This window comes from Myotis lucifugus, unplaced genomic scaffold (assembly GCF_000147115.1).
Source record: "Myotis lucifugus unplaced genomic scaffold, Myoluc2.0 scaffold_1, whole genome shotgun sequence".
Classification (NCBI taxonomy): domain Eukaryota; kingdom Metazoa; phylum Chordata; class Mammalia; order Chiroptera; family Vespertilionidae; genus Myotis; species Myotis lucifugus.
In genome coordinates this window covers 29,391,220-29,418,255 of record NW_005871049.1, presented here as the reverse complement: position 1 = coordinate 29,418,255, position 27,036 = coordinate 29,391,220, and the positions used below count along the sequence as shown (strand labels likewise).

Here is a 27,036-nt window from a genome sequence, read left to right as displayed (position 1 = left end):
CCTGCTTTGATCTGGTGGATAGTTATGGAGATAGTGGAAAAATAAAGGCACATCTGAGAGGATAAAATTCAACCAATAATGACCAGTCACAAAAATGAGTGTGAACGTTTTATCAGATTATCAAAATTGTAAATGGTGGGCAGAGTACAACTGGGAAGCCCGATACCTGAGTCCTAATCCAGATTTCTTCCAGTAGTTTTGTGAGCTCGGGCAAGACAAAGTCTTTGGGAATCAGTTTCTTCAATTTAGAAAAAGGTTTGGGTCACGATTATTAAATTATTAACATTCCTTTTATTAACCGGTACACCTAGTAAGTTGCATACTACTGTGGACACCTAACTACTCTCAGATACTGCTTTGGCAACAGTGAAAAATATCCATTTCAATACTATTTAAAAGAGTAAGTGCACTACTATCACTTGAAAAATGTGATGCTCTATAAACCACTAGAATATTGTTATCCCTGAACAGTTAATTTCTTTCATTTAGAAAACTTTAATCTCCTTCTGATCTAAAATGCTGTTGTTTGTTTACTTATGTAACACTACTATTTTCTTGATTACTGAAACTTAAATTCTGCATAAAAATTACTTTTTATTACTAATACTTAAATTTCTAGGGAAATGTTTTTTTGGTAATGTTTTAAAATATTCATTACATTTCTATTTTCTTTACTTTGAAGTGTCAGCATTTTTAGTGATAATACAATTTAAAATTCTGAAAATCTATAGGCTTACCCTATAGATTTAATTTGAATTAAAATTCCCTTATTTTATAAATTAATGAAAACTTAATCAGCAAATTTCTACATCAGCTATTTTCATCTCATGGCACACATAAACTAATTACTAAAATTCTGCAGTACACCCAACCTGACAAAAAAATTGTTTTTAACTTATTCACACTGGATGGCTATCATAGTGTTGTCATTTTATTATTTGACAATCTAAGGGAAAAGAGGTCAGTGCATGTTTTAAAAATTCTTGTGGCACACCAGTTAAAAATCACTGATGTACATTGATATTTGAGACTTTTAAAGGAAATATGGGGAAACTATATCCTTTAAATAGATGAATATATTCAAGAGACTATTACTAGGCTTGATTCTCTCCTTGAAATCTCAGAAGGTAAAGAGAACTATATTTTCGCCTACCTCCCAAAAGTCAGCTTTATTTCTGCTACAGGAGAAGAGTTGACTTCATTCAACTAGATAATTCAATCAGCACTGGTTGCTATAAACAGGAAATTATACACATATATATTTTAATCAAAGTAAGACAAAAGTATTCTTTTGAAGGAAATTGCTTGTTGGGTCTTTGCAAACATTTCAATTTCTCTTTTCATCCTACCTCACAAGCAACACTAAGAAATTAGATTTCTTCTTAGGAGGTCCCTAAGTAGAGGTCACCTCCATATTCTCTTTTGAGTGCTATGACCTAGACCAGTGGTTGGCAAACTGCAGCTCACGAGCCACATGTGGCTCTTTGGCCCCTTGAGTGTGGCTCTTCCACAAAATACGGACTTCTGCGCATGGGCCATGAAGTTTCAATCGCACTGTACATGCGTGCCCACACGTGGTATTTTGTGGAAGAGCCACACTCAAGGGGCCAAAGAGCCGCATGTGGCTCGCGAGCCGCAGTTTGCCAACCACTGACCTAGACTGACCAGGAAAGCAAAGATTTCTTCTTATATATGCCATTATCAACCCCATCTATGTTAACCTTCTCATACATACGAAATAGGGAAATATAGGGCTCATGGTAGTCAATAATGAAAAAAATGAACATCAATAAACCATATGTGCCATATCCTTTACATTAATTAATTTCATTCAATTCTGACAACTTAGAGGTGATAATGGTAACCCACTAAATGTGATAATGTAGAAGAAAATGATCAGGAAGTTGAAATATTAATGGGAAATCTATGACACGTTTATGATTTCACAGCCATAAAAGTAGCTATCCTTTTTTCTATTTTTCCTTTTACTTCCTGGAATTTGCAAGTATATTTTTAGCTTTGAACAGCTAATTAGATGCAATAAGCACTTAACAATCTATTCTGGTAGGCACTGTGTTTGGTACTATGGGGGACACACAGATGAGTAAGAGGCCCTAAATTCCATGCTGATAATACATGTTGCTGGTAATGATTAAGTATTCTCCTAGTTCAGGCTGTATAAAAATGTCGTTTATTTGTCTGTAGCACTGATGTGACCTTACAAAGGGACCCATGACATCTTTCTTACCTTGCATATTCACTGTAGCAAGATTAATTCTCAGAGTGTGAAACTCCTGAGTGACTATCTCAACGCCTATGTTCCATAACCTGCCGGTTTTTCTAACATTCTAATCCTAGATACAAAGCATTTGACTAAATCCTTAAATATTATGAATTCTGTTTCTACTTTATAGATGTCTACAGCTATTTCTTAAGGGAAAGATAATCTCTGGATAATAATACGTGATTGTAGGATCTGAGAGGTAAAATGTGTGTGTAAGATTGATATAACACAGAGGGCTTGAGAAAATTCTCTGAGGCCACGTGAGAGCATGAAATGGGCATGTGGCTTCTGGAGGGTGACCCACTTAATCAGGTCTAGCTAATCCCAACTCAGTCACATGCTAAGTGTGTGGCAACTTGATTTCTCTGAGTCTCAGTATTTTATCTGCAAAATGAGACTAATAATACCAACCCTGATGAGTTGTTGTAAAGATGGAAATAACATTTGTAAAGACTCAGCAGAGAGAATAAAATAGGTGCTTAATAAATAGTAACTGCTTATTCTTATCCATTATTGCATTGCACGTTGGCTAAAGTAGCATTTCAACTCCGAGAGCGTTCACTTGGTCTGTGATAAACTAGCTGACCAATTCAAGTATGAGTCCAATAAATAGAAGGATATGCAGAGATCTAATAAATAAAAACTGATTGGACATTTTCTACAAGTTACCGTCTCGTACACACAGCTGTCTTCCAAATACAAGCTATAAGACTCTGGATTAGTTAAAAGGACAAAAATTGCTTTTATCAATTTTATGGCTTCAGTCTGGAAAATAATAATAGTGATAATGACCTTGAATTCTTGTGGAATTTCCATAACTAATGTGTAAGTATATCACTACCATGGAATGGATATCTTTTTGGTATCACTGAAACAATAAAGCGAGATAGAATTTAAAAAGACAAATTTCAGAGGTCTCCCCATGACAAAGTGCCTGTGATTGTCACATAAGCCGAGAACAGGTAAAGCTCATTCATATTAAAACATAAGACAGAATTCTTAAATAAAATGCCTCAATGATTAGCATTCTACTGAACTACTCCCTCAGTTGACCAAAATTCTAGCTTGCAAAGTGCAAATGCAACTGCTTTGAGCTAAAGATCAATTTTAGAATAATATATTCATACTCCCCAGCAACCATTCACTTAAAAACCTGAATCTAGATGTATAATCATATATAAATTCGATTATTTCTATAGTTATTGTACCTAAATGGTTTCCTTTTTACTATTGGGAATAAACATACTTAAATAACCTGAACAGCATAGAGAAAGTGATCACTGATCACCTGATTGTAAGAATCCTCAGCACATGATAAAGGGTATTTTAAAGGTAAGAGCATTCTGATGATTAGAGCTTTTCATTTGAGGTTTATCTACAGCTCAACAACCACTTTCCATGTTTTCACTGGTTAAGCTCCAAAGCATCCTTTTCATGATCAGCAGAAGTGGCTGGCATTTAATTTAAAATAAATATTCTAACTATAAATAACTGGATACGTAGTTTTAAAACTATGGCTAACATTACTGAATTAATAACTAAATAATGCAAGAAGTAGAATTATCAAATCACTTTTGAGAACACAGTTCTGCTTGGAGGACTCCATGGAGGAAGTGCCTCATTTTCAAGAAAGGAATGACGTTTTTTTACTTTTCGTTCCATTCTTTCCTGCCTTTCTTTCTTTTCCTAAAAAGAAAAGAAAAAATTATAAATTTATATACATGCATAAACAGAACAAAATAGTCCTATATAATAAAAGAGAAACATGCAAATTAACCATCCCTCTGCTATGCTCAAGCCATGCCCACCAGCCACTCCCACCAGCCAATCAGGAGCGAGTATGCAAATTAACCCAACTAAGATGGCGGTGGCCACAGAGCTGGAGCGAGCAAGAGGCTTGGGTCCTGCCTGCCCTGGCCGGCCCATGGCTCTACTCAAGGCTACAGAGTTTCAATTATAGAAGATAAATAAATCCCAGAAAAAAAGGAGAGGCTGGGAGCTTGGGTCACCGGGGGGTGTGGCCAGCCTGAAAAAAGCCATCAGCCCCTCAACCAGGCTGACCAGGCACCCCAGCAGGACCCCCCTCTCTGAAGGGGGTGTGGCCAGCCTGAAAACAGCCCTCAGCCCCTCACCCAGGCTGGCCAGGCACCCCAGCAGGACCCCCACCCTGATCCGGGACACCCTTCAGGGCAAACTAGCCAGCCCCCACCCGTGCACCAGGCCTCTATCCTATATAATAAAAGGGTAATATGCAAATTGACCCTACCAGCAGAACGACTAGGAATGACTGGTCACTATGACACACACTGACCACCAGGGGGCAGACGCTAAATGCAGAAGCTGCCCCTGGTGGTCAGTGCGCTCCCCAGGCTGATGGCTGCCAGCACAGCGGTGGTGGCGGGAGCCTCTCCCGCCGCCTCAGCAGTGCTAAGGATGTCCAACTACAGCTTAGGCCTGCTCCCCGCTGGCAAGTGGACATCCCCCAAGGGCTCCCAGGCTGCCAGAGGGATGTCTGACTGCCAGCTTAGGCCCGATACCCCAGGAGCAGGCCTAAGCCAGCAGGTGGACATCCCCTGAGGGGTCCCAGACTGCGAGAGGACACAGGCCGGGCTGAGGGACCCCCCCACCCTGAGTGCACAAATTTTTGTGCACCAGGCCTCTAGTCCATTATAAGATATTTAAATGTCATTTCCTAGTTTAATTGGTTAAAAACAAATAGCAGCTAGGGAATATTGCTACTTTATAATAAAAATAGGTATTAATGCAGCACTTAATTTTTTAAATATTAAAAGTGATTTTTAAAAAGAATTATGTAAACCAGAAAAAAAGACCTGTAACTCCATAACTCAAAGATAATAATTGGTCTAAGTTAGTGATCATTTTCTGAGAACAGGTTCTCAGAAGTAATTTTATTAGGTACAAAGGTTGAACAGATCATGGCAGCAAGGAATATTTCAGATCTTTTACAAATAGTAGAAAAGTGAGCCTCATGTTTCTTTGCTTATTTTTGAGCTTGAGCACATCATTTCTTTAGCCCTTTTGTGAGATTTTGCTCAATTATTTGGTTCATCTTAACTGTATGGGTATATCAGAGTTTTTAATTTTCAGCAAGTTACATATCATTTAATAAATATTAGCATTATAGCAGACATTTTATCTACCATTACTTTTAGTCCTTGATTTTTACAAAAATATAAGATAAATATTTCAGAAATAGACAACAGTTTAAAGAGTGATATAATCAAAACCTGTGTAGCCTTATGAAATAAAACATGATCAATACTTTCGTGCACTCCCTCATCTCACCTTCCTTCCTCTCCACCACAATGAAGTAACCATTACTATGACCTTGAGGCCTATCATTGCATCTCTTAATACTTTTATTATATACTAGAAGCCCGTTGCACGAAGATTCGCGCAATAGGCCTTCCTTCCCCTGGCTGCTGGCACCGGTTTTCCTCAGGCACCCGGGACCCAGGCCTCTGGTATGGCCACAGCGGAGAAGCCAAACCTCGAGGCTAGGCTTTTCCCCTCCAGCTGCAGCTAGGCTTGGCTTCTCTGCTGCGGCCGCAGCAAGGCTTGGCTTCTCCGCTGCAGCTGCAAGCCTCTTCAGCCTTTAGTCTTTGCTCCATGCCTGTGTATGCAAATTAACCACCATCTTTTTTTGGGTTAATTTGCATATTCGCTCTGATTGGCTGGTGGGCGTAGCGGAGTGACACCAATTTGCATGTTTCTCTTTTATTAGTATAGATGTATTTATGTCAGAATAACACATAATTTTGTTTTGCAGGTTTCTAAAATTTATATTGAAAGGTAATGTGCTATATTTTCTATTGTCACTTCCTTTTTAATTCATCATATTTCTAAGATTCATCTACATAGAGCTGTAGCTCTAGTTCCCTGATGTGCATCAACATATAACAATTTACGAATCAATTCTTTTGTTGAAGACATGTTCTTTTTTCTCCCTCCACACAGACAATGATACTATAAACAAACCTGTTTATTCCTTGTGTTTATAATCCAAGATTTTCTCTCCGTGTACATGTGCAGGAGTGAAATTGCTCATTTGTAGGGTAAGAATATGTTCAACTCTGCTGGAAAATTTAATCTCCAAAGAGGCTGTAAGAATTAACCCTCCAACCAACACCTATGCTTTTTATTTTGATACATTAATAATTTTAAATTGAATGTTTTCTTTTGTTATTTCTTATAACACTTTTAGATTTTTAAAAGGATCTCATTACCATGCGATTTGATAGATATTACATTTTATTTTTTTTGGTTCTACTCTCTGGCATTTTATATTTAACTAGAGGCTCGGTGCACAAAATTCTTGCACTTGGGGGGTGGGGTCCCTCAGCCCGGCCTGAACCCTCTCGCAGTCCAGGACCCCTCGCTCCTTACCTTTTGGCTCGCTGCTCCTTAGTGCTGCCGGAGGTGGGAGAGGCTCCCATCACTGCTGCTGCGCTCACCAGCCATGAGCCTGGCTGCTGGCTGAGTGGCGCTCCCCTTATGGGAGCACACTGACCACCAGGGGGCAGCTCCTGCGTTGAGCATCTGCCGCCTGGTGGTCAGTGCGCGTCATAGTGACCAGTCATTTGGCCATTCAGTCGATTTGCATATTAGTCTTTTATTATATACGATACTGTCTTTTGGAGTTTCTATTACTGTAAGTGATAAGTCTGAGAAGTGATTTATGTCCAACTGTCACACAAATAATCCCAATTGTTATTTTCTTGCATTCATTAATTCATGTTACTTTATTATACATACTAGAGGCCCAGTGCATGGATTCGTGCACTGGTGGGGGCGTGGGCTGCAGGGATCGGCCCGCTGTGGGAGCGCTGCTCATCCTGGTCAGCCAAGCAGTGCTCCCACTGTGGGAGCACACTGACCACCAGGGGGCAGCTCCTGCATTTAGCATCTGCCCCCTGGTGGTGTGCGTCATAGTAACTGGTAGACCAGTCGTTGTGATTGTTCTGCCATTTGGTCACTGGGCTTTTTATATATATACTAGAGGCCCGGTGCATGGCTTCGTGCACTGGTGGGGTCCCTTGGCGTGGCCTGTGGGGGTTGGGCCGAAACCAGTAGTCCAACACCACCTGAGGCTCCTGCCTGCCGCTCCCGCTCATCTAAGCTCTGCTGCGCCTGCTTTGGGCTCGCGCCCAGTCAGTCCTGATTGGGAGAGGCTTGTGCTGCCATAGTGGCGCTTGCCAACTGTGAGCCCTGCCTCTGGCACCTGTCAGTCAGCTGAGCTGAGCGGTGCTCCCCTTGTGGGAGTGCACTGACCACCAGGGGGTAGCTCTTGCATTGAGAGTCTGCCCCCTGGTGGTCAGTGCACGTCATAGTGACCGGTCATTCGGTCGCTTAGGCTTTTATATATATATATAGATAGACAGATAGTACATCCTTACTTGTAATAGGTTCTGCGGTGTCCTGTGGGTCTATTATTCTACTGGTACTGGTACTATTCTGCTTCAATTTGTATTTATTTGTTCAACTGTTAAGCACTGAGATCCTACTCAGGGTACCATGCATAAAGTGATTATAAAATCCAAACACACTGATATGACCCTTCTCCCTCAGGCCACTTGTAAAATGGATGTTAATAAACAATTAAAGAACAGACAATCCAAATTATGTGAATTTTTATAAAACATATAAACAAACTGCTAAGCTTGTTAAAGAACAAAAGGGAGCACTTTCAAAGATAAGTGGATCCAGGGACAGTCATTTGAAAGTGAAACATGATGGATAAGAGAAGCCACTCATGAGGCAAAGAAGAGAGAGCATTTTAAGGAGAGAGAACAGGTGTGGGAGCTCTGACAAGGGGGGGAAACTGTGGATGTGAGCAGAAACAAGAGACCCAGTGCGAATAAAAGCTGGTGGAAGATAGGAGAGGGGTACCAGACGAGAATAAAAGATAGATGAATAAGATTATGAGACCTTGCATGCCATGGAAACAGAACACCGATGGAAAAAAGAAGTCAACAAGTGACATTGAGAAGGAAGGCAGAGAAGTGAGAAATGAGAGAATGAATTCAATAGGGTAGCTTCCAGATAGAAATGGTCAGTAGGCAGGGACAAATAGAACTTAAATTAGGGACAAAAACATCACATAAAAAATACATTGAAAATATATAAGTGCATTAGCAAACAAAACCTACCAGCCATTTTTCATATTCATCAATAGCCTGTTTATCTTTATCTTTTTTCTCAGCTCTTTTCAGTTCTTCTTTCCTTTTTTCATTGATTTTCTCTTTCCCCTTTTCTTTCAAAAAAGCTTCTTTTTTTTCATTCCTATGTAGGATAGTATAAAACACTGGAAAGTTAAAGGAGAACATATAATAAACATTTCCTAATATATCTTTGAAATAAGGAAATCGAGATGCATTAGTAAATTTCAAGTAAATAATTTTTAGAAATCCTAGAGTACCACCATTTAAAATCTATCAAAAATACTGATTATTTTGGATTACCATTTTTCCACAGCAGTTTGGTTGTCTTTCTTTTTCTCAGCAATAGTTTCCTCCTCCTTCTGTTTCTTTGCTCTTTCATATTCTTTTTCCTTTTTATTTTTCTCTTTAAGATATTCTATCTTTTTTTCTTTCCATCTTTCAAAAGCCTGAAAAAGTTCAGAATGATTTTCTGATTTATTATGGATATTGTAAAGTCAGTAAAAATACAGTCAATCACTAATTCAGATTTCAAATATTTAAAATGAATTAAAATATTCAAAGCTGTCAAATACATGTTGTGCTTCTTCTTTTCTCGCAGCATTTTCTTCTTCAGTTTTCTTCTTGTTTTTGGCCTCAAGCCTTTTTTTTGCAGCTATTTTCTTAGCTTCCTTTTCCTTCAAAGCCTTCCAGGCCTCAAATGATGCTAAGGCTTCTTCTCTCTTAGCAGCTCTTTTCTATTTTGGAGAAAAAGTAGATAGTTATATATGTATGTACAAATAGCTAGACAAATATAAATATACCCCCAAATATATTTAGCTTTAATTTCCTTGATATGCATCATATACAGAAATTATGTTTCAAAGCAGATAATTTATTTAGAATGGTTTATACAAATTAATTTATGAAAAATATATTCTGAATTATTCACTGCATTTTAAAATGTCCTTTACAAAAATACATTTTATCAACTATTGATCTATTACTATTCATGGGAAGGAAATCAACTTTTTTTTTCAAAGTGTATACAAACATCAGCAATATAATCTGTAATAGGCTCACTGGTACTGTAAAATGTTCATAATAAAATATTTAAGTAAAAGAAAAACAGCAAAGTACTAGGCTTATAAAGAAATTCTGAGTAAGGGAATTTGGCCACATCACACAGTAAGCTACAGATCTTTGCTTTGAACAGAGTTTTGATTAACATCAAAGCATAAAATTCTTACTCCGTAAACATAGTCCAAATGGTGAACATGTGGCAGACTGGAAAATATGTAGGTGAGTGTTATTAGCAAGTATTTTATTACTTTATTTGCTTCCATCTAATCCCATAATATCCCATGCTTGCCTCAATACTGGTTAACATTAAGTGATATAAAGCCTTATTATGGAGATAACATAATTTAGAAGTAGAAGGACTACCTAACTCACTGAGTTGTGAAGATCAACTGAGAAGTGTCTGGCACTGACCACAGCAGTAAGATGCTGCAAACATGGTGACAGGTGTACAGACACGCCCCTTCAGGGCTGCTCCACATAGTACTGTGTTTGGGAAATTTCTTTCTAAACCTACTTAAGTACTATATAGCATAATGAAAATTTTTTGTTGTTGCTGGGTTTTTTTTTCCTCAGGGCTTTTATTTTAGAAGATGGGAAAGAACTCAGCATGCTAGGCTATCAAGTAGGAGTTAGAGGCAGAGGTTGAAGCACAGGAGAGAAGTAAACAAGAGTTCAGCTCCAGTCAATGGGAAGGATGTGGGTCAAGGGCTCAGGTAGGGGCTGGTCTTTAAGATACATATGAAATCCAAGTTAGAAAAAGGAAAACTGAAGATTAATGTTAATGGCCCTTTATATTCTTGGCTAAGTTGTAAGAATATAAATCAATTTTTAAGAGTGAAGTAGGTAAGTAGTCACAAGCAATAATTAAGTTCATAATCAGTAGTGCTAAAGCTATTCCATACATATAAAAAATAAAAATCTGTGTATCTGTTTTTCATATAAAATAGTTATAACATATTTATAATCAAGCTAAAAATGTATAAAGCTCCAGAGAAAATCAGAAATCAATTCCTTTATATACAAGTTATTCTGCCATTTAAAAAACAGTTGATTTAGAAATATTTAATACTGAGATGTTTTACTGACTTAAAAATCTAGAATATTGTTTACTTTTATGTTTCAGAATACCTGTTCATTTTCGATCCTTGAATTTTCACTTTCAATCCTTTTAATTCTGTGCTTTTCATGTATTTTTACATTTTTCTTCTCTAACCACTCCTGTGAGAACAAGAATAAAGCTTTGATATTCAAAGTTTCCAAAATAAATTTGAGTTCTTATATATTTCAGAAATATTATATTAAAAACTATGGAAATCAAAATAGATTTTATAAATTCTATATTATTTTTCTTTTTCTGATAATATCCTATATAATAAAAGGCTAATATGCAAATAGACTGAACAGAACCACCGGAACAACTGAATAATTGGTCACTATGACGTGCGCTGACCACCAGGGGGTGTGTGCAGAACACGGTGGGCATCGGCTGCGGTGGGATGGTGGAGCAGGTGAGCGGGGGCACCAGACCAAGGAAGGCGCCAGTTGCTGTCATCAGGGCAAGCCTCTGGTGGTTACTAAAATTTTTTTGTTCCCGCACGCCGCGGTCCCGCCTGGCGCTTGCACCCACTGCCAGCATCAGAGCTGCTGCTCGCACCCACAGCCAGCACCGGAGCTGCCCCTCACACCCGCTGCTGGTGCCCGGCGCCAATCCCAATTGCTTGGCACCATCAGAGGGTGTGAGTGGAGGCTGCCGGCCCTGATTGCCTCTGAGGGTTTCTCCACATCCCCCTGCTCCTGAAGGCGGATCAGGGCAGCAGCCACCACTCACACCAGCTGATAGTGCCAGTCCTGCTTGCACCCACTGCTGGCGCCGGCCCCAGTCAATCCACACTGTCAGCAAGTATGCGCAGGGCCAGCGCCGTCAGCGCGTGGGAGCGGCGGTGGTGGGAGCAGGGTGCTGGCAGACAGAGGACCAGGGGAGAGACAGGGGTGTAGAGGATGGGCTGAGACCCACCTCTGTGCCTACTTCAGCCTGGTGGCCCACAATTCCTTTTGAGGTGCACGAATGCATGCACTGGGCCCCTAGTTCTAACATAGAAAGATTGCTGGGGTATTATAAAAAAAATATTTCCCAATAAATTAAGTATTAAATTATCATTTCTGATGGGGTAATTTTATTCCTTGATAAACAGGTAACCTTATGTGATTAGTTCTTACAATTATTATTATTATTGTTATTACTTTTTACCTGATAAACAGCTGCCCTTATGTTATCTGCTTTGTCAGGTTCTTTGTTCTGTTTGTGTGAGGACTTTTGATCCAAGACTTTCAAAGTCCCTAAATAGTGAGAAGAGGTAGTTTTCGATGGAGTTCTCCTTATAGAACTAGAATTCTTTAAAAACTCAGAGGTCATTAATCTGAAAAAAACCGCAACAAATAAATCAAGATAAAGTATTAAAATTGGACTTCATTGAAAAACATCTGTAAGAATTTGCAACTACTACATTTGAAAACTACATTCTAACTTAATAAATTATAATTGCTTTGAATATCATGTATAGTCTTTTCTTATTATACAGAGACCCATTCGAGATATTTTAAATTTTGTAACTTCCAGTTATATAACTTCAAAGTGACTGCTCTTTTTAGGTATTTGCAATGAGAACATTTTTAACAAACATGGACTGTATCATAAGTTACCTGAAAAAAAACACCCAATATTAATAAAGTAAGTTTTAACAGTTTCTTGTGTTACTTTGTTACATAAACTATTCTAAATATAAAGTTAGAATGGTATCCTCTATTTCAGGGGTTGGTGGGAAAATCTGGCTCATCCTCTGTTTTGGTAAAGAAGGTGACCAAGTAACAGCTACATATTGTCTGTGGCTGCTTCCTGGCCTCCGCAGCAGAACTGAGGAGTTACAACCCAAGCTGGACAGTCCACAAAGCACAACAAATGTACCAAGTGGCAACTTACAGAGACAGCGTGCTGACCCTGTTCTAGTTGATCAATGATAATTTAAAAGATTCCGAAGGTTTGATTAGCAGTTATGAGTTAATGTTCATTATCACCATCATCAGCGTTTAACAACTTAGTCTATAGAACCTCAAGGCTTTGAGTATAATTTTTTATGTGTTAGTAAAAAACACTTAATAGAGAAATATAATGCTGGACCTCAGCTTTATTACCACTTTATATCTACTGTCTCAGGACAATCAGGAGAAACTCTATCCCAGAAGGAATGTGGAGTATGGAGAATCCTAACCAACTTAGGGTTTATATCATGAAGTAACTACTCCATTTATCTCATGAGATGGGAATTAAGAGAAAATCAAGTAACAACAAATGCAATTTATAGAAGTTCAACTAGCTTTGTGTAATGTAAACCCATAAATAAGAGATGATGAGAACTTGATTACCTGCCGGAGGCACTGGATGCTCTATTATTTGCTGACTGTTTATTCTTCTTATTTCTATCTTCAGTTGTTTTCTAATAAACAGAAAAGGCCATAGATGGATTACTTCCCATAACTATCACAGTGAGGCTTGGAAGTCAAACTGTCAGTAGTAAACAAATGTTTCTTAAATTTCTACAGAGTGTTCAAGTACAGTACTCACTGGTAACAAAGGATTTTACATTTTAGAGAGAGTTGACAGACTATATAAAAGGCTAAGTGACTGACCATATGTCTGTCCAACCATCCTACTGTCCAGTACATATGACGCACACTGGCAATTTAAAAATAAACGTTGACTCATGCATGCATGATACATATTCCCAACTTCTCATTATTGATTAATGCACCATGGTATCCAGTCATGCTATAAACGCCATAGATAGATTATTAAGAGAAATTATGAATTTGAATGTGACATTTGGTGGGAAAGTTCTCTTCCTCGGAGGAGATTTTCGACAATGTCTCAGTGTTGCGCCGCATGCTATGCGATTGGCCATAGTACGAAGAGTTTAAAGTACTGTGGTGTTTGGGGATGTTTCAGACAGTTGTCTCTGAAAACAAATATGATATCTGAGTATTCCGCTTATAGAAAATGGTTAGTAAAACTTGGAGATGGCAAACTTGATAGCAGTTTTCATTTAGGAATGGATGTTATTGAAATCCCCATGAAATGATTTGTAATGGATCTATTATTGAAGCTACCTTTGGAAATAGTGTATCTATAAATAATATTAAAAATATACCTAATTGTGAGATTCTTTGTCCTAAAAATGAGCACGTTCATAAATTAAATGAAGAAATTTTGGAAATACTTGATGGAGATTTTCACACCTATTTGAGTGATGATTCCATTGATTCAATGGATGATGCCAAAAAGGAAAATTTTCCCATAGAATTTCTTAATAGTATTACTCCTTCGGGAATGCCATGTCATAAATTAAAATTGAAAGTAGGTGCAATCATCATGCTATTGAGAAATCTTAATAGTAAATGGGATCTTTGTAATGGTACTAGATTTATTATCACAAGATTATGACCTAACATAATCGAGGCTAAAGTATTAATAGGATCTGCAGGAGAGGTTGTTCTGATTTCAATAATTGATTTGTTCCCATCTGACACTGGCCTCCCATTTAAATTAATTCAAAGAGTTCCTATGATGCCAGCATTTGCAATGACTATTAATAAATCACAAGGACAAACTCTAAACAGAGTAGGAATATTCCTACCTGAACCCGTTTTCAGACATGGTCAGTTATATGTTGCTTTCTCTCGAGTTCGAAGAGTGTTGATGTTAAAGTCAAAGTTGTAAATACTTCATCACAAGGGAAATTAGTCAAGCACTCTGAATGTGTTTTTACTTTTAATGTGGTGTACAAGGAGATATTAGAATATGTGTAATCAATTTATCAGTCATTGTTTTTATCAATGTTGTTTTTATATCATGTTTTTGTTGTTTTTATATGATTTGTTATTTTTATATCACATCATGTTATTGTTTACTTATTTATCAATTTATATATTATTTTCATAAACATTTTACTAATTTTCTTTCATCTCTGAGACTTCTATTATAAAGAGTGAATAGTGATATTAAAATATTTTGTATTTTAATTTTATAATACTATATTACATATACTATTTTGGCATGTAATTTTTTGCAGTAATGTAATTACCACACAAATCTTTCTTCTAATTAATTTCCTTTCAATGTGCACTGGGCCACTAGTAAAAAGATAAACAAAGGTGATTCATGAAAGAGTCCGGTGACAGAGTGACTGGAGCGGAGAAGAGGGAGGGCCTCCATGAGGACTTGGCATCAGAGCTAAGAAAAATGAACAGTAGAAAGGAGCCACCTGAAAGAAGGTGAAAAGAAGGACCAGTAAAAGCCTGAGAAGGGAAAGAGCTTGGTAATTTTGAGAAACAGAGAGAGATGAATGCTGCTGAAGCCCAGTGGACAATGCAGAGAGAGGAGGAATATGTGGTCCAAGAAGAATCCCTGGAAATCTTTAGGGAATAGTGAGAAGTTCACATTTATTCTCATGATGAGAATCCAACAAAGAGACCTTAGCAGGAGAGCAATTTAATTTCCACATAAGAAAGATCACTCAGTAACAAGAATAAAGCCAAGGATAGATTCAATTGAAAGAAATATGTTATGATCTTGTCATATGTAAATTACCTGTTTTCATTTAGAATAACCTCTGTTAGACATTTCTAAGATTCTGTCTATAAATTCCAGAATACTCTTCTTTATTTTTTAGGAATAACTTTTTTACTCTACACAGACAGATGAGTTGCTAGCATTACAGATGTAAACATATCCCTAATTTGGCATTCGTCTTTTTTCCTAAGGTACGTGGTTAAGGACAATATATCTGAAACAAGGCTTAATGAACCTTCTCTATACATTTTAATAAAAAGCTAATAGTCTGTATTATAATAAAGTCCTATTCAAGCACAAGTTTTCAGCTAGCACTGTAATCTTTCCCAATAACAAATATACATAGCCACCAGTCAACTGCAGCTATAAGTGATACAGACTGCTATGCCATAAATTTTAAAAGTACAGCACTCTGGTGCAATGCAGCACAGGGACAAATAATCCTACACACCACAGATTTGGTTCTCAAGGTTATAATAAAAAGTTTCTGATAATGACCCTGTCCATCCATTTTAACATGGATGGATGTTGATAAACATTTCTTCTTAAAGATTTTCATTAAAATTTGTAAAATGTTTAAAGATGATATCCAAAGAAATAACCTTCACTAATTAAAACCTTGGCAATTGTTCCAGATGGCTGCATTTTTAAATGAAGACCTATAGAAACCTATCCACTTATGTGTACGTATTTCTGATATATTTAAAAGTATATTACCATATACTTCTGATAATTTTAATGAAAAAAATAAGTTTTATTATATTCACTGAAACCTTCCCTGAAGTTAAAATTCTATTGAATTAATTAAGAACCACTTGATAATACCACAATCAAAGATGAGTTTTCCACAGATAATTCAGAAGTATCAAATATGGAAAACAAAATAAAGTTGTATTTTGAGCTTTAAAATATAAAAAGGTATAATTTTATACTAATACCTTTGCAGATTCAGTTGCACTTGTAGATCTTAAATTCTGCTGAGATAGTGGTGGATCAACAGTTAAGTCATCATTCATTTCCAATTTAACTTTCTCCTTGTTTTCTTCAAGGTCATCAGAAGTCACTTGCCCTTCCTTGGATTTCTCAAGTGCAGAAGTAACAAAGTCTATCAAAAATGAATTATCTTCATTTTCGTCTGATTTCAAGGAATGATGGTTTTCAGTGAATTCTTCATTTCGATCTATTTTGAGACAGAGTAATAGCACTAAAACTCCACTGTAAATTAACAAGGTGTATAAGAGATTCATTTGCTTTCCACTAGATGTCATTAATCCCTTTTTCTTACAAAATAAAATATGCAGAAACTATCATATTCAACTTGAATAAACTTTTATTCCAGTGATCTACAAAAGAGAAAATTGTTACTCAACCTACTAAAACATCGATGTACCAAATGCTTAGAAAATTAGTAAACAGAATGGAATAACTACCCTACACCGAAGACACACCAAAAGCGCTTGTTGATCTATAAACCAAGTAAGTCAGATGGCAATATCAATTGTCTTCAAAAGCCTGTTTCTTAGCTGTAACAAGAGGCTTTGTAAGTAGGAGACACACATATCTATGCTATTACAGTTCTCAGTAGTGCAGATGTAAAATTGTATAGGTGCAGGGAGAACCAAGAATGCATGTCACTCTAGTATAGTCCACCACAGAGAGAGTAAAGCCACCCTCTAAAGCAGTGGTTCTCAACCTTTGGGTTGCGACCCCTTTGGCAGTCGAACGACCCTTTCACAGGGGTCGCCTAAGACCATCCTGCATATCAGATACTTACATTACGATTCATAACAGTAGCAACATTAAAGTTATGAAGTAGCAACGAAAATAATTTTATGGTTGGGTCATAACATGAGGAACTGTATTTAAAGGGCCAGAAGGTTGAGAACCACTGCAAAGAGTTTTATTCCCATTAAGATGCAGTATTGCCTCTGATACCAAGGGGGCACTAAAGGCAGTTTATTTTTGCATTATTATTTATTATTATATTACTTATTTACTAGAGGCCCGTTGCACGAAGAGATTCATGCAATAGGCCTTCCCTTCCCCTGGCTGCAGGCACCGGTTTTCCTCTGGCACCCGGGACCCAGGCCTTAGCTCCGGCCGCTCGCTCCAGCCTCAGTGGAGAAGCCAAGCCTTTTCAGCCTTCTATCTTCACTCCACACCTGTGTACGCAAATTAACCACCATCTTTGTTGGGTTAATTTGCATACTCATTCGATTGGCTGGTGGGCGTAGCAGAGTGAGACCAATTTGCATGTTTCTCTTTTATTGTGTAGATATTAAAACTGTAAATGTACTTTTGCCCACCTGTGCATTATTTCTTTTACAAATATAAGCAATTGAGTTCACAGATAAAATAAGATACAATAATTTGATATAATCACCTTTTATAGATGTTTTTTCCCCAGATCCTGGTGAAAGGGAATCTCCAAAACTTTCTTTAAGGGATGATGATGACAAACTTGTTAACCATGGATCCTGCTTAAAATAAAAGATAATAAAAAAGTATTTATTAAGTTAGGTCAGTTCTCAAGATTTATGGAGGACAATAGCATTATTAAGACTATTTCATAAGTCTGACATCTGCATTTTTAGGAGTTTGCTGATGCAACACCAAAAGCTTGTTAAGCTAGTGGAGGCTAAGATGCTTTATTTTCAAGCCTCCATGTCTTGATCATTAAAAGGGGTCACTACAGCCTTAGCCGGTTTGGCTCAGCGGGTGGAGCATTGGCCTGCGGACCAAAAGGTCTCAGGTTCGATTCCGGTCAAGGGCACATACCTTGATTGCGAGCTCCTCCCCAGCCCGGGCCCTGGTCAGGGATTGTGCAGGAGGCAACCAATGTGTTTCTCTCACATTGATGTTTCTCTCTCTGTCTTTCCCTCTCTCTTCTCTCTCCCTAAAAGTCAATGAAAAAATATCCTCGGGTGAGGATTAACAAAAAACCAAAAACACATACACACAAAAAAAGGGGTAACTACAGAGCTATTCTAGTTCTTTAATAAATATCTTTACATTTATTTTTAGCAATTTTTAGAATTTCTGCTACTCTAAAATCAAATCTCATAAATATTTAAGGTAAAGATTTGATATCTATTTCTCTAATTCTCCATTCTAAGCATAAAGATGCCAGTAGGTAAAAATCCTTACTTTGAAACAAATATTACTAGGCATCCAAATGAAAGTAATTATAAAACCAAGTACATAGCTACTTACAAATATCTAAGATTTTATGCACCTCAGTTTTCTTCAAAATTCTAAAAATTACACTAAATGAAATCATTATATTTGTGTTTCTAAAGTAAACATCTCTTTATAGAACAGCAATCCAATCCATGGAGCTCTGTAAAAAATCAATAAAATATATTTAAAAAAAAAAGGCAATAGAGGAATTACAATGGAAAACAAAAAATATGTGACTGACTCATAAAAAGGCAGTAAAGGATTTATAGAGGAACAGTAAGAACAATATCAATTAAAAAAATGGGTAAAATAAATACAAAGCAAACAGTAACAAACTGGCCCTATATGTACTTATATTAAAAGTAAATAGACTAAAATAAAATAAAATATTTAAAAATAAACAGACTAAATACTTATGAATGCTATAATGGGCTCATAAATAAATGGGCTACCACTAAAAGGAGATTGTCAGACTTGATAGAAACATGACATCAAACTGTTATTACAAAAGAGTCACTTAAAGAGAAACAAATAGTTTGAAAGAAAAATGATAAAAAAAAATATTTACCAAGCAAACAGTCATCATAAAAAAGTTGACACATCACACAAAACAAACTGCAAAATAAGGAGTATCACCAGATAGAAATATTTCATAATGCGAAATAGGGTCAAGACATAAGTGTATGATGTGTCTAATAACAGAGTCATAAAATACTGGCAAACTGAAAGGAAGTATAAACAAATTTGCAAGCATAACTGGAGATTTTAACACTGTTACATGGTACTAGGAGAATCAACTAGATAAAAGTCAGTGAGAATGGGGAAGACATGAGTGATACTGCCAGGCACCTTGAGCAAAATAAAATTATAGACCATTATATCTAACAACTGCAGAACACATATTTTTTTGAAAAAGCAAATGGAACTTTCACAAGATACACTTAGGTTGGGCCATAAAAATATCTTAATTTTTTAAAATGTGAAATCATATAAGATATATTCTTTTATCACAATAAAATTACAATAAAATCTTTTGTATTGAATTATAATTTATCTAGAGAAGGTCCAAATATTTGGAAATAAAATCATTAGGCACAAAATAACCAATTGGTCAGAAAAAGAGATCATAAGGGAAATTAGAAAATAGATTTAAAGAAATGAAAATGAAAATAAATGGCATCAAAAAAAATTGGGTGCTGCTAAAGCAGTGCACAGAGGGAAATTTATAGCTTTCGATGGTTTTATTAGAAAGAATGAAAAAGGCTTTTAAAATCAGTGGACACATTTTAAAGGTAAGGAAATTAAACCCAAGGAAAGAAATAATAAAGAGTGAAAATCAGTGAAACTGTAAATAAACTATAGAGAAAATTAACAAAGCCAAAGTTGGTTCTTTGAAAAGTTTAATAAAACTGAGCAATGCTTATTAAGATTTAACAAGAATAATAGAAATTATAAATTCTATATTAGAAATAAAAGATAGAATGCCATGATAACACAAATTTCTTAATGGAAGTTAGCCAGGCACCATATAGTTCCATTTCCCTGATCTGCTAAAGCACATTATGGAGCAGGAAACCTTCCCATACTCATCCCCTCTGAAATGTGAGGTGGAAGTTTGCTAATGATAGTGAAATGTAAAGACAGGTGGCCACATGTTCTCCCCTAATGATGATACATAATAAACTTTCTGATGAAATCCTGAAAGATCACATTTACTTCCATTTTTTAATGTCTCTGAAAGTACAGGACAGTGCCATCAACATTCAATAAATAAAACCAAATGAGAACACTGACCCTGGCTATACTGTCCTTAGTTGGCATGGATAATAAAGGGTCACATAGCAAAGCTTACAAACTCAGGGGAGGTGGGCCCTATAAACACAGAGACCAAAAGTAACCGCATAGGATGGTCTGAACATCAAAATTCCTCACTAAAAGCAGGTCATGGCAGGTAGTCACATCCTAAGCCTACGGCTTCCTTGACAAAGGTCAATCTTTACCGTAGGTGAGCCTATTATCTTTTTGCATCTAAGATACATACCTTGGAAATGTCAATCCTCAGGGCACACCCACCTCACCAAAGCAAGAGGCCACAGAACCCCTCATTGTTACTTGTTTCCTGAATACCATCTCTATGTGCTGTAAATGTTCATTGTTAGCTACCCCGTACCCAGCAATGTAAAAAAGTATGTGTCTCTCCATTTTACTTTTCATCCAGTCCCAGAGATTTCCCTGCTTTGCTTTCCCCTACTCCCTAATCATTATACCACCAATGATTTCATGTATCCCTCCTGAGACTCCTCCTTTGATTCTAATGTATAAAATAAGCTGCAAAACTGTCATTTTCCAGAAAATATTCTCCATTTGTTGAGATTTTGCTTTGTGGCCACTGTTGTCAGTTTGGCTCAAACAAACTCATAAAAATTCTCTACAGGTTTGGCCATTTCCTACACCGACACTGCAAATTATATAATGCAAAAATACATAAATAAAAAAATAAAGTTTTACAATTAAAGTTATACAATATTACATAGATTCAAAAGGGCAACATTTTTTTTTACATTCTACTTTCTTTGAAATTGGATGCATATTATAATTACTGTTGTGTTATGGCTTAATTGGCAGAATTTTATTCTCTCATGGCAGTACACGATATAATGCTGTATATTTGTTACATCTTACAATTGATGGCATTTCAGATTCAATGAAATACAGTATATTAAAAAAAAACACATAAAATTATGTCCATATCAACTGCTGAAGAAAACATGGAACACACACACATACATGCATAGAAATTTTCTCTCTCTCATGATTAGATGCCAAGGCCTGAATGGGAGAACACAGCTCGGCAGTTCAGCAGGAATACTAACCTCAGGGTCAAGGTCTTCAGAGAATGTTTTTTCCTCAGCTTCTGGCTGTCTTTCCTTCAGCTCTGGGAGGGATGAAGGTGCAGGATGTGCCTCTAGTTCTTCCCGGAGGGCAGTTTCTCTCTCTTCTCCCAGCCCATCTTTTTCTTCCTGGAGCCTGTGCTTTTTCAACATGCTCCTTGGCCGAGGTGAAGGTGTGAAGTGGTTTTCTGCTTCAAGGCTGCTGCTGTTTTCTGCTGAAAAATGAAATATTTTAAGGTTTGTGTACAAAACCTAACCATGGCTTCAACAGCACCCCAAGGTGCCACCATGCTTCCTCCTGAGCCCACTACACAGAGCTCCAGTGAGCACGGAGAAGCGACAGTTCATAATCCAATTTTTTAAAAATGGCTGCCACCCTGGAAGTAACTTTAGTTTTGTGAGAAGTTAGCTCCTCAACGTTATGAATTCTCATTGCATTAAAAAAAAATACTAAAAACAAATAAAATAAAGCCGTGGCCTATACAACGATGGGACTCATCTCTATCAAACCTTAACTGAGTCTCTGCTTCTGGGCCCTGTACATGTTACCACATCCTGGACCTCATAATCAGGACTGTGGCGGTCCTGTCCAAGGACTTCCCAGGTTGGGAAAGGGGTGGATTCTAAGGAAATAAATTACAAGACAAAGGTGAGAGCTGTTACAGGTATGGAGGCAACGTCGGTACAGGGGCTGGGCGTGCTTGCTCTCATGGGAGGAAGCAATGAAGAACTTTATGATTTGAGTCCTAGCTGGTTTGGCTCAGTGGATAGAGCGTCAGCCTGCGGAATGAAGGGTGCCAGAATGGATTCCAGTCAAAGGCATATGCTTGGGTTGCGGGCTCGATCCCCAGTAGGGGGCGTGCAGGAGGCAATCAATCAATGATTCTCTCTCATCATTCATGTTTCTCTCTCTCCCCCCCTCTCCCTTCCTCTCTGAAGTCAATAAAAATATATTTTTTAAAAAAAGGACTTGATGATTTGAGTTGTTCTTTGAGTTCATGAAACTTCTCGAGCAATTACTTCTAGGTTTAAAATAATAATCTAATGCCCGTATACTTCCAGCCCTCAAAACATAACAAAATTTTATATTAATTTTTGCCTAAATTTTACCTGTTCATATATTCATTTTTCCATTGTTCTACCAATGCAGTCTTCTGACAAAATTTCAAAACCAGACTAATTAACACCTTCCTCCTTTCTGCCTATAAATGGACTTATGAATGCTGTTAGAAGATTCTACAACCATACCAGTTGATACCAATGTAAATGTTTCATTGCCAATTTTAGCTATATCCTAAATGTTCAATCCAAATTCCAAGAGTCATCCTAGATTGTTCTCTCTGTTCCCCCATATCCAAGCATCACTTAATAGAATTGTGAAACTAAAAAAAAAAAAAAAAAAAAAGACCGTACCCTTTTATGTAATGATGTTTACTTTGAATTTATATTAGTTCACACAAACACTCCATCCATGCTTTTGTTCCGGCCCTCCGGTCCAGTATAAGAACCCATTGTGGCCCTCGAGTCAAAAAGTTTGCCCACCCCTGTCCTAGATTGTTCTCTCTGTTCCCCCATATCCAAGCATCACTTAATAGAATTGTGGGGGGGAAATAAAAAGTGGCTCCCTAATACATGTCAAGCATGTCAAACTAATGTTATCAGTGATATCTACTCTGTAAAAAATGTAATCTACCAGTACAATATTTAAGGTTGATAGGAAGGAAAGAATTATATGGCAGTTAACATCAAGTACTATTTTTCCTGTAAAACAGAAAAGAAAGAAGACCGTAGGACATAAAACCCTTAACCTTCCATGCCCATGTTTCCGTGTGGTGGCCCAGGGGACCTCGGAGGGGTTGGTTCCTGCTTACTCCATCTTTGGTCCACTGTGCCTGGAGCTCAGTGGAATTATGGAGAAACTACTGTAATTCCAGATCACACCAGGAATTTACTCTCGGAACACTGAGTTTCAGGGGATTTTTCCTAGGGAATAGAGAAACTAAATGGAGAATCCTCTTTCTAACAGCAAGTCTGGAGGCTTAACAGCAAAAACAACAAAACTCTCTTTCTTCAACTATATAAATGCCAAACAATATTCTGGCAAATGGTGGCATAGAAATGATTTTTAAGGACTAGTTCCAGTGCTGCTATAACTTTAATCTCTGGAGTATGAGATGGATTAGAAAGGATTCCATTGCAGTTTCATCCCTAAAAACAAAATTAAAGCTCATAGACTGAGGCAAGGCTGGACCCAGGAGCGTCCGGAGGCACAGCGGTGGATGCCGAAGGTACTTCAGCCTTCTATCAGGCACCAGCAAAGATGCTACACTAAATATACCACTATCCAAATTATGGGTTTCCTCCATGGTTCTATTATTTTGATTTCTGTCTGTAAAATTGAAAAGTTAAGTCTGATTATTTTCCCCCTCTTAAATATGAAGGCATTTTGTGCCTGGTTATCTTAAAATAACTTTTCAAGAAATGCAGTTATAGTGAGCTAACAAATTACCTGAAGCTGTGTTTTTGATTGGAAGAATTCTGGGTTTAGGTTTCATTTGGAGTTTCTCTTTTTCAGTTTCCTGGTCTTCATTTTGAGACTCAGATAAGGGATTTACAACCCTGTCTTCACAATTCCCAGGCGCCATTTCCTCGTCCTTTTTATTAGAGAAGCCTGGCTCCTCTTCCATTGAGTCACTATTTGATTTCTTGGTTTTCAAAAAAGATAGTTTAGGAGAATTATTTTCTTCATCATCTGATATCTGGAAATCATTTATTGTTTTCTTAAGTGAATTTTCATCTATAGAGGTGTCAGAAAAATCACCTAAGGAAACTGAAAAACAAAAGAAAAAAATGTCTTCAGTCGTATATCTTAAAGTTTGGAAGGTTACATTAGTCAAAAGATTGCCTTAAAGATTATAAATAAACTTAGGCAGTTTTTATTGGCATTTATAAAATACAAATTTTAATTTCATTAATTTATTCAAAACATACTTATCAAGTGTGAATAGTGGTGCCAAGCATTGTCCTTGCCCTGAGAAAAATCATCCAAAGTTTCCTCAAAGTAACAGTTGGCCATGAGATATTTAGATTTTGAACTGTAAAACGTTTATATGTAAACAACTTCATTAGATTTTACTATGAGAATAATAATACAAAATGTTCACTATATGGCAATGATGAAAGTAATGATTCATTTAATCATAAGCATTTTTCACTGAACCTTAAAGCATAAAACACTGAATTTCAAGTTTAAAATTCTGTATATTTACATCTAAATGTTAATATTTTAATATAATCAAAAGCAAATTAAATCATACCAGTACTGAAAACTGACCCCCGTATTACAGCCAAAAAAAAATCTGATTTATAAAAAGCATTATAAAAGTGATTTGGATGTGCATGAAGTTTAGTTCTATAGCCCCTAGTTATTAATTCACTGTAGAGTCTAATAGAGTTGATCTTAAAGATAAACTTAGTTTACCACTGACAAGCATCCTTTTACTGCAAACCTACTGCCAGTTAATTTATATTTTCATGTTCACATTCAGAAACAACCAAGGATAATCATACAACTTCTTGAAAATTAAAAGTGACTTTTTACTCGATATAAAGTTGCAAATCTAAACCTAGTGAATTCATAAATATAATTTTAGCATAGTAATTTTTTTTTTGCTGAATGAGCTAACTATAACTAAGAAAACAAAAAGAAGAAAAGTGGTTTACTGTTCCATATTCTCACATACCAATCTCATCACTGTCAAAGTCATCTGAGTATTCAGAGCTCCTTTGTCTGGCTGAGCGAGCTGTAATTGCTTTTATTAGCTCATCCTGAAATAAAAGAATTAAAATCAATTTCCACCCAAATATGAGGTATCATATTTAGAATTAATTATTTAAACAAATAGTGCTTGCTTAATGATTGCTTTCAAACTCAGGTTTTATTCATTTAATAATATTCACTGAAAGCCAACCTATGCCAGGAACCCAAGTCCCCAGACTCAATGCAGAACATTACAGATAAGGTTCCTCTCCTCATGGAGTTTACAGTCAAATTGAAGGAGATAGACCCATGGTCGGCAAACTGCAGCTCGTGAGCCACATGCGGCTCTTTGGCCCCTTGAGTGTGGCTCTTCCTAAGCCTTAGGAGTACCCTCATTAAGTTAATAACAATGTACCTATCTATATAGTTTAAGTTTAAAAAATTTGGCTCTCAAAAGAAATTTCAATCGTTGTACTGTTGATATTTGGCTCTGCTGACTAATGAGTTTGCCGACCACTGAGATAGACTATCAAATAAGGTAATTGAGACTCAGGCAGGATTTATTTTAAATTGGCATCTTGGAAGAAACTGGTACTTTTAAAGATCGTTTGTTTCTGGAGATTGCAGTAATGGATGTAATCAACACTGCAAATTTAGAGGCTGAGTTCAAAACTGTGGTGACTGGACAGAGAAAACTTCAATGTTGTTATGTTACAATAGAGAAAAACCATAAAACATTTATATGAAAATACTAATTTAAAGTTGCTATTCAACTTTGAAAAGCTAACTTAACTTTTAAGTTAGTAAGAACCTATCATTCAGGCTAGTTTGGTAATCTTAAACACACAGAATGGTTTGGAATACCACAGCCCAAACACAACCATCTGCAACATTTTAAAAGGAATGTAAGTCTTACTCCAGCTTTATATAGGATTCTTCCAAAAATTAGTGCAAATCAAATGTTCCTAACACAGTGTTTACTTATAAAAGCATTTCAAATAGTTTACCTGGAAAGTAGTTCTTTTGGTGACTTTTGGACTCTTTGTATATGCCAAAGTTGTGCTAAAAACTTCACCAGACATAGTGTATGGAATCTCTTTTTTTACTCATTACCTTTATAAAATGTTTAATAAATAACAGTAATAATTCAACCTCTAATGGTGGCTGAAATATCAAAAACAAATAAACAACCAAATTAGACATTTTGGCATGTTTGAGAGTTTCTAATATTATACTTAGTGCCCCCCAAAGCCAAACAAAAACAAGAAAAGCACCATGTAAACATTGAGGTACAGCTACACTTAACGTAGAGTTCTTGTAAAGATGAATCAAATTTTCATAACAAGTTTGTATAAAATATTCAAATTGAAGTTATCTTAAAATAATTTCGATATTTTTAAAGACAAACCAATAAATGAATGCAATCCTATATAATAAAAGGCTAATATGCAAATTGACCAATCAATGGAACAACGGGTCTACAGCGCACACTGACCACCAGGGGGCAGACGCTCAACGCAGGAGCTGCCCCCTGGAGGTCAGTGCGCTCCCCAAGCCTAAGCCGTCAGTCGGACATCCCCCGAGGGCTCCCGGACTGTGAGAGGGCACAGGCCAGGCTGAGGGGCAACCCCCTAACCGCCCCCCCTCCGCCCCCCAGCACAGGAATTGGGCCTCTGGTAGATTAATAGGATAAAATGTTGCCAACTAAACTACAAATTTTATTTCTCACCTCTCTTGCATTCAAAAATTATTACATTGCCAACAAAACAGTCATACTTACTTAAAAGGCTACCGAGAGGATTACCTGCATTAAAAAAGATAACTGAGTAACACCACCGAAAAGAGAGAGAAAAAAAAAAAAAAAGCTTGCACAGTGCTAGGGGAAGAGAAAGGTCATAATGCCAGCCTGCAAATAGCGACATTTTCCTCCAGCCACTGTTCCCTCTTACAAAGTGTTAATAGGGTTAGAAAAAAGGGAGCCCCGCGGTGGGCTGCATTCAAGTGCGTGTACAAATGGGCCCGTGAACGTTTCTCACACTCGCAGCGGAGGCCGGGTC

At 36.9% G+C, this 27,036-nt stretch overlaps 1 protein-coding gene across 1 annotated transcript; it reads right to left on the bottom strand.

Annotated features, from left to right (window-relative positions):
• Window positions 1-3,029: 3,029 nt before the first annotated feature.
• On the bottom strand, window positions 3,030-26,102 carry MAP9 (microtubule associated protein 9). The gene is made up of 13 exons (XM_023755542.1): window positions 25,987-26,102; window positions 24,963-25,047; window positions 23,729-24,049; window positions 21,202-21,434; window positions 17,532-17,625; window positions 16,087-16,328; window positions 12,946-13,016; window positions 11,774-11,942; window positions 10,654-10,743; window positions 9,039-9,200; window positions 8,767-8,912; window positions 8,455-8,587; window positions 3,030-3,970 (listed from the first exon to the last, which is right to left on the bottom strand). The coding sequence occupies exons 1-13, from the start codon at window positions 26,059-26,061 to the stop codon at window positions 3,848-3,850; spliced, it is 1,944 nt and encodes a 647-aa protein (XP_023611310.1). The 5' UTR covers window positions 26,062-26,102; the 3' UTR covers window positions 3,030-3,847.
• Window positions 26,103-27,036: the final 934 nt, after the last annotated feature.